We start from the raw sequence: 14,098 nt of genomic DNA on the forward strand, positions 1-14,098 counted from the left end.
CGAGCAGGTTCGGCGTACAGGACCCTATATTCCTTGTTGCCTTTCTGGAGGGAAAGCTTGGATCTCTAAAGTACGCGCCCAAATGCTGTCTCTTACGCCCGCGTATGGAGCAGAGGGCTACGTGATTGGTTCACGTGACCCTTCCTGCCTTCTGAAGCAGACGACAGCGGTAGAATTTCCACCCGGTTCTTCGCGCTCGTGCCACTCGTGCTATGTGTTGCTACAATACGCAATATTAACTGACGTAACTTTACCAAACCGAAATATAGCACTTCTTAATGGCCACTGCATTGTATAATGTATCGCACAAACAGCGATGTACATTAAAAACTAAAAGATCAAAACAGTTTTTGTCAAATAAGTTGCTGAAGTCCTCGTGGTAGAAGTTCAGCCTGTGGCTGCTTTACCACTTAATAATAATAAAAAAATAATAGTTTTGCGGGTTATTATTTTTTAGTTATTATGTAACTGCTTAATATTGTGTCAATGGAAATGTTTAGCATTCATTTGAAAACTCTTAACATTGAATGGTCTCTGGACAAAATTATTTTAAAATGTTTATCAACATTCTCAAGACGTAATAAACAGTGGTCTGAATTACTAATCGGCACTGTTATGTTAGTAGAGTGTACGAAAGTTGGATCATCCGCCCACCTCCGTGTCAGAGTGTTTTGCACAGCGCGCCAAGACGACAGAGGCCCGTGATTCGAATCCCGGGGTGAGCACGGGTGTTGTTTGTGAGTGTTCCTTCATCAATATCATCATCACTCATATTCATATTCGCGATTAACCAAAAGTGGTAGAAAAGCGAAGTAAAATAAACCAAATCAATCATTAGTTGGATCATTCACAACAATGACGTCTACTGTTGTCCAGAGGCTTGTGATTCAGGTAGGTTTTATAATGATTTGTGTCATGCCGAAAGGTATAAAACACCAGAGTTCAAAACATTTGTTGCATAGTGAGGCATCTAATTTTCTAGCTAAAAACTGCATGGATGATGATGCTTTATTGCTAACCCAGCTGACTTCAGGCAAATAAACAACACCTGTGGCGACTAATTCCATAAGTAAATTATTAACCAAAAAAGGGCCGACCTTTCCTTCGGACTTGGCGTTCCCACCCGAAATGCCCATGCTACGCCACTGATATATATATATATATATATATATATATATATATATATATATATATATATATATATATATATATAGCCCACTGCCTTTCTAGATAAGAAGGGTCCGTTGCCTTTTTCCCGTTTTTTAACAGTTCCACGATACTGGGTCAAATACTAAATTTGTCGACTCCGACTAGTAATGGAACCCAGAGGCGCACCTGCTAAGGGAAAGAAGGCCTACCGTTACTCTATGCTATTCAGCTTTGCTTTTCTTCAACTTTTGGCTAATCGCGAACACGAGGATGAGTGAAGAGACACTCGCAAAATGCACCCATGCCCAGGTCAGGATTCGAACCCAATTACCTCTGGTGTCGTGATATTTACCTCACCACGGAGTCTGCCCATGATGTGCTATATATATGTAAAGTTACATATATCAAGTTGATTATTTCGAAATGAGACCAAACAATTCCGTCTATGTTAGGTAGCCTGATCCATGTCATGAACATTCCCATTTAGATAAGAGAGTCTACAAATTACATTAAATTTTCCATACTCATTTATTTCCATTTCGTTCGTCTCAAAAGACATAAACTTCTAATCCCATTTCATTAATGTTCAATATCACTTTAGCTATCATTTTCTGTACATTGGGCGATTCGCTCCATCAGAATAAAACTTCTCTACAAGGAAGTTGATTTGCGGAAGAAATGTAATCCTCTTTATTGTTGTAGAGACATTAGTTTTTTCTTCCCTGTATATAATTTTGTGTAATGTAATAAGCATTGCAAAATGATAGCAAATAACATTTGCCATCTAAAGAAAAATATATATATGATGATTTTCATAGTGCAACTAATGTATTACTCTAACTGAATTTTTTAAAGAATTTTCCTTAGTCCAACAATTTAGTTACAACATTGCAGTCAGGGACAGCAAGGTTCGTGTATTCTTTCTTTGTAATTGTTTAGGGTTGATGTCTCATTCACACTAAATAAGACAGGATTCATAATCAGTATAGTCATTATCAATTGATACAAGAATGCGTGTAATTTTTGATTTCTTGGTTCGTCGTTCAAAGAAATTTCTGATACGAATCATAACAGAAAATTATATATTAGGACAGTTTAACAAAGTGAGTTGATTTGTTTTGTACGCTAAATAAAATTCAGTACATTATGATATGTGGAAGCTCTCGAGTAAAACCACGGATGGTTGAACAAATACTGAAATAAGATATGATTTGTAATTCGAACTAAATAATCATGCCAGAGACTTTCAATAATTTTGAACTCTTAACATAGGTATCATTACTCATATCTACTCTACCTAGGATGTTGTTAAATAACTATCCTAGGCGGTCCGTTAATAAAAGTATACCACTTAAAATACATGAAATGAACACACTCTTTAGTTATAATTCCGAATTTTAACATTTTCTTTTAAATAGTTTTTGAAATTTTAATTACAACATTTAACGTGAAATTGTTTTATTTTGCAGTGCAAATTCGAAGATGATTTATGCTATGATAATGTTCTTAAGTTTGACGTTTGTGGGAATACATGAAGGTAGAATCCACTTTATTGATCAACTCAACGAAATCGATAGCCACCTTCTTGATTGTGTAAAGGAGATTTTGAGAATGCATTATCTTGCTTCAACTTTAGTTGTCGTGACTGAAGAAGGAAATGCATATACCACAGGATTTCTAGTTAAAGGTCAACATTGGCCGATAATGACATTGAGAACTAAAAAGGAACTGACTATTACTGTTGGTGGTGGAAATAATGTGGGCATTTCTGACCCTGGTTATGTGTATCTCAAAGACACCATAGATTATCTGTTTGTACTTGAAGACTGGAATAATATTAACCCCTTCATTCAATGGGTAAAGTCATTTTTTGTTTGGAATTCCCGAGCTAAAATTATGGTGGCCATTGTAACAAGGAACTATACTTCAAGTGACATACATACGTTTTTCGAAGTAATGCATAGAGAGAGTGTTTATAATATAATTGCTGTTGCTTCGTCCTCATTGGTAGTTAGTGAGCCATCCAATGGTCTTCAGAGAGATAGAGTACACGTGTACACTTATTTTCCATTCGATGAAACTGATTGTAGATCTGGAAAGACAATAGTTAAAGTTGGTGAATGGCGCTTGGGAGAATTCCTAGTTGGTTCAGACTTTTATCCCGATAAACTGAGAAATTTGCATGGTTATCCAATATACTTTGTCCTTCGTCTTATGCATCCCTTTGTCGTTGTACATAATAACTCTGATGATGGTAATTCAAAGTTGGGGGGAGAGAACGTGATGATCCTCAACGCATTTGCACAACACATGAACTTCAGTTTACGAACCAACTTCCCTTTCAATTCGTCAATCGACAAAATTGCCTTTTCTAGGCTGCCGAATGGCACATACACTGGTCCTATATCACTGTTATTTTCAGATGGGTATGAAGGCCAATTTCATGCCGCAATTTCGATCAGTCAATATTACTTTGACTTTGACCCAATTCTCACCCGAAGAAGTTATGAAGCCGTCTGGGTGATGCCTTATCCACGTTTCTATCCAAAATGGATGAGTGTTATGTTCCCATTCCAAATTCTACCTTGGATTCTCTTTGCACTGTCATATTTGTGCTTCAGTTTCCTAATGAAGATCACTCGTGTTGCCTACACAGGGAGAAGCAACTTTGCAATGAACTCTCCCTTTCTGTTCAACTTTTCTGTTGTTCTCGGTGTGTCGGTTGCAGAAATTCCTGGAACACTCATCATGAACACAACGTTTATCTTTTGGACCCTTTGCGCTCTTGTTCTTAGCGTTGGATATCAGGCATGTCTCTTTCGATTTCTTACCCAGCCGAAAAGGTTTCCCTTCGTTTCAACAATGGAAGGTTTAATCAATTCAGAAATTCCTTATGGAGGGTTTGAATTTATACGGGACTTCTTCTCAAGCTGGTATAGTGAAGTCATGAAAACGATTTTAGGGAATTGGATATCAGTTAAGGATCCTCAAGAATTGCTGGCCAGATTATTACGCGATAAGGGATTTGCTTTTATTTTTGAACAAGCAGCAGTAGAGTATTTTCTGTATGAGATGTTCCTGTATGACTCCTATGGCAAGCCCTTCATATACTTCCTCCCAGAGAAAGTCGGTCACTTTCCTACAGTTTTCCTCATGAGGCGTAACTCTCCTTTCGTCAATTCCTTCGACAAGTTGATTTCAAGATGTAACGAAGCAGGGTTGCTCAGCAAATGGAGGAAGGATACAGTATTAGGAGTAAGGGACAGAGCAGAGAGACTCGTCAGCTTCAGGAAAGACAAGAAACTTGTTGTACTCAGCGTTCATGATTTAGTGGGCGCATTTCTTCTGCTTGCATTTGGGTTGATGTTTAGTTGCATTAACTTCTTCCTAGAAATTATACTGAACCGTTGTTGTGTTAAGTAACATGTTCTATGTGACCAATTCCATTGTGACATGTGTGACATTCAGACAAATTTATATCCATTTTTCAATTACTTCCTTATCCCCTTCCTTATCACCTTAAAACATGTAAATCTTATAAAATCAAGTAATTTTATTTTCCTTGATGAAAGTCATTTAATTTCAGAATATTCCTCAACCATCTTTTTGGGTTTACTAAAACAATTTTATGTTACTTTCACAAAGCAAGCTTTACTCGCCAGTTAGATATTTTCAGTTTCTAAACATATTACTAGTTACTGTTTTAATAAATATTTTTGGCCTGTGACGTGTGTGACAAACTTTGTGACGAGTGTGACACCATGCTCATTTTTTACTTTCTAGCATTATGAAACAATGCAAAGGCTAAACAAATTATCATAAACGTATTCAACAAACTAAGGTTCATTTCAGAAATGAAGTAGGATACTTCAGAGCTTAAGATATAGAAACAATAAATGAGACAATTACAACGAAATTAGATTGAATTTAATTTTCGTGTGGTATAATACTGTATCATAATGAAACTAAAATAAGTGGAAACATCCATGTAAAACCCCACTTCTACCATAAAAGGTAATAGGTGTGAAACAATATGAGATTTATAAGCCATGATACTAATGTTTGTTTTAATAAGTTCAAATTCTCATTGTTTTCTCTTTAATTTTTTATGTAATAAGGAATACTCTGCATAAAAATAAAATAACCTTGTTTGTCTACTTTTACATACAATGGCTCGTGTGCATTTGCTAATATTTAAAGTGTCTGGTTACTTATTTATTTAATTACATTTGCTTTGGTCTAAATCATATGATTGTCAGTAAACTAGCAGATCTATCGAAGCAAGTAAGTTCTTTCCTTCCTCTCCTTTTGGAGTCACATGTTATTATCGTTAGTAACTATTAATTTATTGTGTAAACCCGTAACAAACCACTCTGGAAAGGTTAAGAACAAAAACGAAATACAATAGTGTCGACCATCTTGAACTGACTTATGACAACTGATAATCCCGGTGTTTTGTTTCGATTATGGCATTTGATTCAATTTTCTAGTATTTGAAAATAATCCATACTCGTACGATAAGTTTGCAACTTTTATATATCTGCAAGGAATCGTAACACATAGTTTGAATTTGCGAAATGTAACTTTTATGATTATCCAGTTTTGACGTTTCTGATGACGCTACTATTACATTATCTGTATTTCGTATTTAATCTCTTTCAGTGTGATGTTAATCCCCACCATTACAAATAAGGCATATGAATTACTATTTAAAGATTTGTTGATATGTACTTCTGTGTTATTATGTGCAATAAATGTAGAGATCCTTCTCATATTATTATTACATTTGTGATGTTACCTTATCTGATACGGGGCCGTCATCTTCAGTTCTAATGATTATACACATAAATTACAATCTTAGTTTTTCAATAACATGAAATTGTTTCAAAACTTAAACATGTATTTGGAAATCTAATTACAAGAAAAACATGAAACATTGACATAAGATAAATAATTTAATATGTATAAAATAATACATACCTCAGTGCAAGATAGGCACTCAGTTTCATAATATGCCAAACGTAAATCTTCAAAGAATTACATTGGTTACTTTGTCGCCTTGTCATCAAGGGCTACCGGTTTCGATATCCGATTGAGGCATATTATATACTCGCCTCAATTAATACTCCGGCAGTTTGTTTCTTTATACAGCATGTTTGCGGAAGATACAATCCAATATACAGGTCTATCAATATACGCTGTATAAAACACAACTTATTACTAACTTCGTTGACAATGTACAGTGCTTCGTATCCCACTTTAAACATTAAGTTCAGTCCCGATTAGTCTCTCTGTGCATAAAGTGTGCTCAAAAACTCAAGCTCAACCCAAAAATTAGAAATCAATCAGCCATTATTATCGCCGTTTGGATGAGCGATGGCGCAGTTTCCTCCGTCTTAGGAAACACGTCATTACTTCAAAAATGTAGGTTACTAAAGTGAGAAGTAAGCCGAATAGAAGTAACATAAATGCTTCTTTGAGAGAATCCACCGATAGAGGTGTGGAATCTTCTTTGTCTTCACTATTAAAGCCTTCCTTGGAAGAAGTTTGTTGTCTCAAGAAATGTAAGACTGTGTTTCTTCCACATATCCAACAGGCCTGATTCAAATCAGGTGTCCACAATGAACTGGAAGGAACTTAACAATGGAATTCCTGGTCTCGGAAGGAACACGTCGGGAAGCACAAGAACTGCTTTCTTTAGTTTATGAGCAAGAGGTTTACCTAAGGAATCTAAATGGTAGAAGTAGTTTTCAAAAAGTTCAGTGCAGATTCGGAACAAATATTCCAAAATTGCACCTTGAGCAAAATTTTCTGTATACTTCTGATTTCAAGAATCCAATTTGCTGTTACAGTAGATGCAATATTTTGTTCTGAATTTTCGTAGAAGTTTATGTACTCCGAATATCCACCAAAAGGCAATTCGGACATTGTAAGATCTTTCACTTTGTTTATGTACGGATACCTTTTTAGGCTGAGTGAGGAAGCCATACAGGGAACCAACGCATCCGTTCTTCAAGACGAGACATATAAACACCCACAAAATAACCAGGACCCTTGAAACTAAACTATTTTGAGGAGGGAGGCTGATTGAGATTCCAAGAAGAATGGATAAATTGTATAAGAGTACCGAATGCATAGTAATGTCTCCACTCTCAAGGTTTTTCACAACTTTCAAAATAATTGAACACGTTTGGTAGGCGCTGTCAGCTAAGTTCCACGGAATGTGTTGAAACGGTAGAAACAGGCTAATCCATACAGGATAGAGTTTAGGTTGGGGTACAACCCACACTATCCGGTTATGGTTCCTCGTAATTTTCAAAATCGTCCTGCTATATAACTAAGACTCGCACCTTCGGTCACTTTTTGGGTTCCTCCATGCTCATAATGTCTTTGAAGAAGTCAGCGTGTGTTATTCAAGGAAGGGAAACGAATAAGTAGGGTCGGTTATTTGAAGAGCTTAGAACGCAACGTTATGTGTGTACGTGCTCTAACATTGTACAAATACTCAAAATATTCTCTATTTTCTAATAATAATCTTGTTAAATAATGTCCGTTTCAAAATAGCTAGAAGTTGTACATTAACAATTTCAATAGCGGCACCAAATTTTAAGAGCAACATTTTCTTCTTTTACATTTTTAAACATAATTGAAAAATTATTGTTTTCCTTCATTCTTCGAAAATTTCTACCTTGCCTCTGTGATAATTTTGATGCTCACATTTTGAAATTCGAAGTCTAGCATAATTCACTTACAGTAGTTTTTGGATTGAAAATAAACTTCTTTAAGGTTCCCTAGCAAACGTTTCCATGGTCAACAACAAGCATGGCAAACTAAGATGAATTGTTTGTTATTATACCTCTAAATATTTAGTAAAAAAAACAACCACGTTTTTGATATTTTCGTATTTGAGTATACCAATATCCTCTTCTGATGTAGATGTCACCCTTGTTTGAGGCACATTTTCTGACTATGAGTTGTTTCATCTCTAGATTGTTGATCTGTGAGAAATAATGTAGCTTGACAATGATGTCATGAATCAAACAATGGGGGCAAAAAATGCGTCGTTGAAACGGGTTGCTAATTACATGAAAAAAGGGCATTTTCACCGTTAAAAAAGGGCCGATTGAGGGATTTTTTTATTTTTCTCGGGGGTTCGTAATCGGTCAGTTTTTGGCTCCGGGGCTTCCTTCATGGAGAACATTTATGTCAGTGAGTAGTGGGATTGGGGCTACATATATACAACCCGTGTTCAATAAATACGGTGAAAGAATGAATGAATGATTTCATGATTTATTGCAGGAAAGAAGGTACTTGCATGCAGGAATACAGCTTATTGTCCTTCAAAATAATCGGCTACAATGGTAATGCACTTCTGAGAACGTGTGTACAGGTCTCGCATACTTTGGGCGAAGGCAGCCTGTGGGATGCGGGTCAGTTCAGCGTTCACATTGCGTTGGATGTCGGCAATGCCCGAAAACCATTGTTCCTTTAAGTGTTTCTTCAAGCGAGGGAAAAGAAAATAATCGGCAGGGGCCAATCCTGGTGAATAAGGGGGGCGATGGAACTGCTGCACGGTTATGGCGGTATGGAGGTGTGCGTTATAGTTCAGCAGATACCAGGTTCCATTTTCGGTATACTGGGGACGCACACGTCTAATTATCTTCAGGAGGCGATCCAAAATGTTCACGTATGTGGCCGCATTCAATGTCGTGCCTCGTGGCAGGTATTATTTATGAATGATCCCTCCAGCATCAAAAAAGACAATCAGCATTATCTTGATTCGCGACTTTTCGCACCTAACCTTTTTGGATTTCGGTGACCCTGACGGAAGCGCTTGTACCACTCGCACACACAATTTTTCCATAAAGCACTGTTTCCATACACGTGGCGCAGCATGTCGTTACATTCCCTTGGAGTTTTCCCAAGTTTGAAGCAGAATTTCACGTTCGTACGTTGCTCCATTTCACCCATAGCAGCGTCGCTGCACTGCACCTTACTTCACAACGCTTACACACAAACTACACGTCTGGACAACCACACGACTTCGAGAACGATGACTGACAGACATAGGGGTTCACTGACCTGACCGTCAACCAGTAGTACGAACTACACCGCACGCCGACAAATCAATCACCGTATTTATTGAACAAAGGTTGTATATCCCATTGCCTTTCTAGATAAGAAGGGTCTGTTGCTTTTTTACCTTTTTTTAACAGTTCCACGATACTGGGTCAAATCCTAAATTTTGCGACTCCGACTAGTAATGGAACCCAGCGGCGCTCCTACTAAGGGAAAGAAGGCCTACGGTTACGCTATGCTATTTAGCTTCGTTTTTCTACAACTTTTGGCTAATCACGACGATGAGGATGAGTGATGAGACGCTCACAAAATGCACCCATGCCTAGGTCAGGATTCGAACCCGATTACCTATGTATTAGTTATATCTACCTCACTACAGAGGTCGGCCCATGATGTGAATAGAATAAGTTGATTCTTTCTGGCAACAACCTTGTCCAAAGCCAATTGATACTATGGTCTATTTTGGCCAAAATTAAGCTATATTTTCATTTCTTCTGGTGGATTTATCTAATTTCTAGGTGTAGCAAATTTTCTAAACATGCTACGAATTCTAAACCCTCGTACTAGGGTGATCAACGTTCTTGAAATGTCTAGCATGGGAATATTCTACTCTCAGTGTCAAGTGACACTCTGTTGATTGGTTGAGAGTGTATTTAACTTATGCTCCAAACAACTATACTGCCAGGTGGTTAGTCTTGTTTGAGAATGGTGCCAAGGTAGTTTTTTTTAGACATGAAAAGTACTGACTACTTGATTACTAGTTATTTTTAAAACACCCTGTTTTGCTTATACCTAAGGTAGTTTCTTAAATATTATTTTGGTTACTAATATTAAGAAATCACTTTTGAGGTATCCCATGTGAGTGACTAGTCTAGTCTAGTAAATTAAACAACTAAAATTGTTCTGTGACTCTCTCATTCTTCACATCATAAACATAAGTCTTCTCTGCAATAAGAATAACACTACATAAAGTGTTGTCAGGCAGAGGCTCATTGAATTTATATTAGAAGTTAAGAATATAAAGGTGTTTACCGGTTCGAATCCGGCCTTACGTTAATTATTAGGCATGGATGTTCATTCATGTAAAATAAATAAATGCACCAACATAATTACGACACGGTATTGTACGTCGTGTCGACGGTCCAATAGTTCGGCCGATGAATAAGAACGCACAGGTTCCTTATACATTGGTCTTCATTTACGAGCAAAAATTATTACTACAAGAAGGAATCAGAAATCAGAAATCAAGACACTGAACACTGAAACATGTTATGACATAGTATTTAATGCACTGTTGTTGACATACTTACAACACCTTGTCGCTCGCCTACACAAGCACCATTATAGACAAAACACTATCGCCGACCCATAAGTCTCTGGGTTGGAACAAGTTAGCAGCGCAGACCGCTGATGGTTGACGTTGCACGTAAACAATTTACTCGAACACCATTGTCTAACAAGTTAAACATTAAGGTTTAAATCTCAAAGCTAGGAATCTAGACTTGGTCAAGAGGGGAGAAAATAAATTCCTCTCCGACCTACAAAGGTACTGAAACGAGAGCCTGAATGTGAAAGTCTTAACTGTAAATCTTGCACTGTGTGTTTCTAAACTGTGAATGTTCTAAACTGTGAATGTTCTAAAACTGTGTCTCTCTAGTCCTTACTTCCTCTTTTCCCTTCCTTCCCGGAAGAATTGTCCTTTTCTCTATTGGTCGTTGAACTTTTAACTCCTCCCACACGTGGTCATGTCTGCACCGAAGGGTGATAATGCTTACACTGAAGGGTGATAATCGCGTAGCACAAAAACACAATAACACCTTGTTTGAGAGCTGATCTCGAGAACGAAAAGTACATCGTTCTAATTAATTTTTATTGCTCACAACTCGGACACTTCTTTAAAGTTATGCCTTCTGTGGCTGTCAAAACTTCACTGAGGCGAATAGATACAAAGAGATATTTTCGGGCAGGGTTGTAGTTCAAGATTCCGTACTATTTACCCTTGTCACTTCACTGTCACTGAGCCAGACTGGCGGGTGCGCTCGTAGGAAATATGTCCATCTCTTCGAGGCTGTTATGTGTGGGACTATTGTTCCCATTCGGAGCCTGGTCGGCTGCGAACTCCCTTCAGAACAGAGGATCCTTGTTCAGGACGACGGTGAGAGTCTTCGTTGGGGGTTTTAAACTTTAAAATGCCTAAGGGTCCGTGATTAGCTCCATCTCTAAATTTCAGCCATCAGGCTGAGCTTGAATTTATGTTGACGTGAGCCGAATGTGGACTGGATGGATATGAGAGTTTATTGCGGGACACACTGGCTATTTTATCTCGAAGTAGCGGCGGTGATATATGCGGGGCTTCATGGGAAAGAATGCTGGTTTCTTGAGACAGCTGTCTTTTCTCAGAGAGCAAAAAAATGAAATTTTGTGGTGGGGGGAATGCGTAGGAAAACCGATGGTAATGGTAATTGGTAATTGATACATCGGTTATAAATTCACATTCAATTTTGTCATTTGTTCTAACATTGACTACCACTTGTTTTCTTATTGATGTGTTGATGACAAACATTGGCTTGTGTGCTTTGAATTCACTGGGAGTATAGTATACATCTATGTTTCCTTCAGTTAATCTTTTGTAAGGAGTGTAAGCTTCATATAATTCGAGAAAGTCATCTTGGGCTATGTTCAGATTATAATTTTCACGAGGGAAAATCTCATTACGTCCATTTTTAAGATAAATATTTTTAATCTTGCAATTATCAAATTTGCTGGAATCTTTTTCATCTGTGTTGTCTCTCTCAGTCTGGAACAGTACAATTATAAAATCTGGCATATCATACTGTTTACTACTGAATTAATTAGTAGCATCAATTGATTAGTAGGTTTTTTACACACTGGTAAGTGTAAAATCCAATAGGAACTTGTAGATTTTTCAGAATATTTGCTTTGTATTTGAGAACATCATTAGTTTCGTATTCTACTACTGGTATTCTAAGCTCCATGGTCTTGATAATACACTTGGCTGCTTCAGGTTAGGTGTTGGGAAGTGTTATACCATCTGCACTTAAGGTACCGTAACGCATAAGAGCATTATTATTATTAGCTTCCCTACGAAAAGTAATTCTCAAACCACCTTTCCATATGATGTAATTGTAGTCTGAAAAGAAACCTGGCAGCAGAAGCATGGGGAAGAGTACTGTGTTTTTGTCAGAATTTTAGTTACTGATTCCTGATAATATGTTGCATCTACTTTGCAAAATTTAAGTGTTCCTATGGCAGTAGAAGTAATGCCAGGATAGTCTACTCTATCTATCACAGTACCATGTTTTCTAATTTCTACTTGAGAGAACAAGTCTGGTACAAAATTATCTAATAGTTTTATGTTTGCACCAGGGGGAAATGCTTCATTATTCTCATTTTTTACTACTTCAAATTTTATATACAGGTCAGCCCTGTGAGGATGTACAAAACTGTTATTATCGTCACGTCAAATTCAATTTCACGATTGGGTTCATTGAGATTAGTAAATGTACTGCGATTGGAAGGAAAAGATTGCAATTCATAACTTTCAATTTGCTCCATGTTAATGGTTATTTATATATTAATTTCTATGATTGCTGTTGTAGAGGCACCTGCGAAATCTTCTACTTCCCCTTTTTCGTTGTTTAACTAACTCTATGTGGTCTATACGATTGTGGGATACTGGAAAATAGATAGGTGAGGAGGGTGTGTAGATGATAGGTTCCATGACCTCAGAATTTGAAAGTTGCTATGATTCCAGTTTGTTTATGACTATCTATGCTGCCATCAGAATTAGTAATCATTCCTTCTGCTACATTACAATGAATATTCAAAGTCTCTATGGCCAAGAATTTAGGAACATTGTCACCTATGTGTTTAATGGCAGGCTCAAGTTTTGTATTATTCTCAAAACCTAGTAGTCTACGAAGTGTACTCAGATCAACTGTTTCAGTTGCAGAAACCAATTCCACCCTGCGTGTAACAGAGTTTTGTGATAGTAACACTCGTCTAGGCAGATGAGCTTGTAATGTTGATAGATTATACTGACCAGGAGTAATAATAATTTTTTCATTTCCTACAGCAACCCTATTATTGTGTTCTGTGATATTGGGAATAAGATACATACTATAGAAAGCACGTAGAGCTATAGATTTACAATAGATAATATCATTGTGTAAGCTAAGTTTTAGTATTGAAGTCTCACTAGTGAGATGGAATACTCCCATGTTGCTTCAGGTGCCACAATGCTTTCTGAAAATCTTCAATTGATGGTTTATTTATTTTAGATAAGGAGGCTAGCATTGAAACACATAGGTGGCCACAATTTACATCCTCAAAACCTTGGATACGCTCGTCACTATAATAAAGATTAGAAGTATTGAGATAACTGACTAAACCCAATGGTGGTATTCCACCAAAAGAATAAAAAACAGCTATGTTAGCTTCTTTGTAATAACAGATCCAGTGGGTGCCTTGATTTTTGAAACTATCTAACTCGACTACACCACACTCTTTTTTATATGGTCCCTTAATAGGTAGAGAATCTGACATGAAAACACATCTGAAGCGTTTAATTCCCAGTAATTCAATTAAATTTTCAATATCAAAGTTGGAGAGTATTTCTATTTTTTTAAATATTTTCTCAAAGCATTAATACCTTTGCCTTTCTTCTCCATTATGACGTTTTTGCTATTCTAGTTCAGCTTTGTTCTTCTTTGCGTCAATAACTGTTTTTGCTATGGCAGCACTACCCCCTGCTAGACTCCCCACAGCTCCCAGAGCTGCTAAAATAGCTGGAATACTAAATATGAAACCACCAGTGTGTTTCTTTTTTCTGGAACTCTGTAATCTTTTC

General features: G+C 37.1%; 1 protein-coding gene across 1 annotated transcript; it reads left to right on the plus strand.

Annotated features, from left to right (window-relative positions):
• The first annotated feature begins 2,760 nt into the window (after positions 1–2,760).
• LOC145994142 (uncharacterized) lies at positions 2,761–4,572 on the plus strand. The gene has a single exon (XM_083130233.1). It carries the CDS (start codon positions 2,761–2,763, stop codon positions 4,570–4,572), a length of 1,812 nt encoding a protein of 603 aa, XP_082986359.1.
• Positions 4,573–14,098: the final 9,526 nt, after the last annotated feature.

This window comes from Lepisma saccharinum, chromosome 10 (assembly GCF_977018435.1).
Source record: "Lepisma saccharinum chromosome 10, izLepSacc3.1, whole genome shotgun sequence".
NCBI classification, from domain to species: Eukaryota; Metazoa; Arthropoda; class Insecta; order Zygentoma; family Lepismatidae; genus Lepisma; species Lepisma saccharinum.

Bases quoted from the DNA above. Each gene is read 5' to 3' on its own strand.
- LOC145994142 (XM_083130233.1), top strand. From the start codon at position 2,761: ATGCATTATCTTGCTTCAACTTTAGTTGTCGTGACTGAAGAAGGAAAT.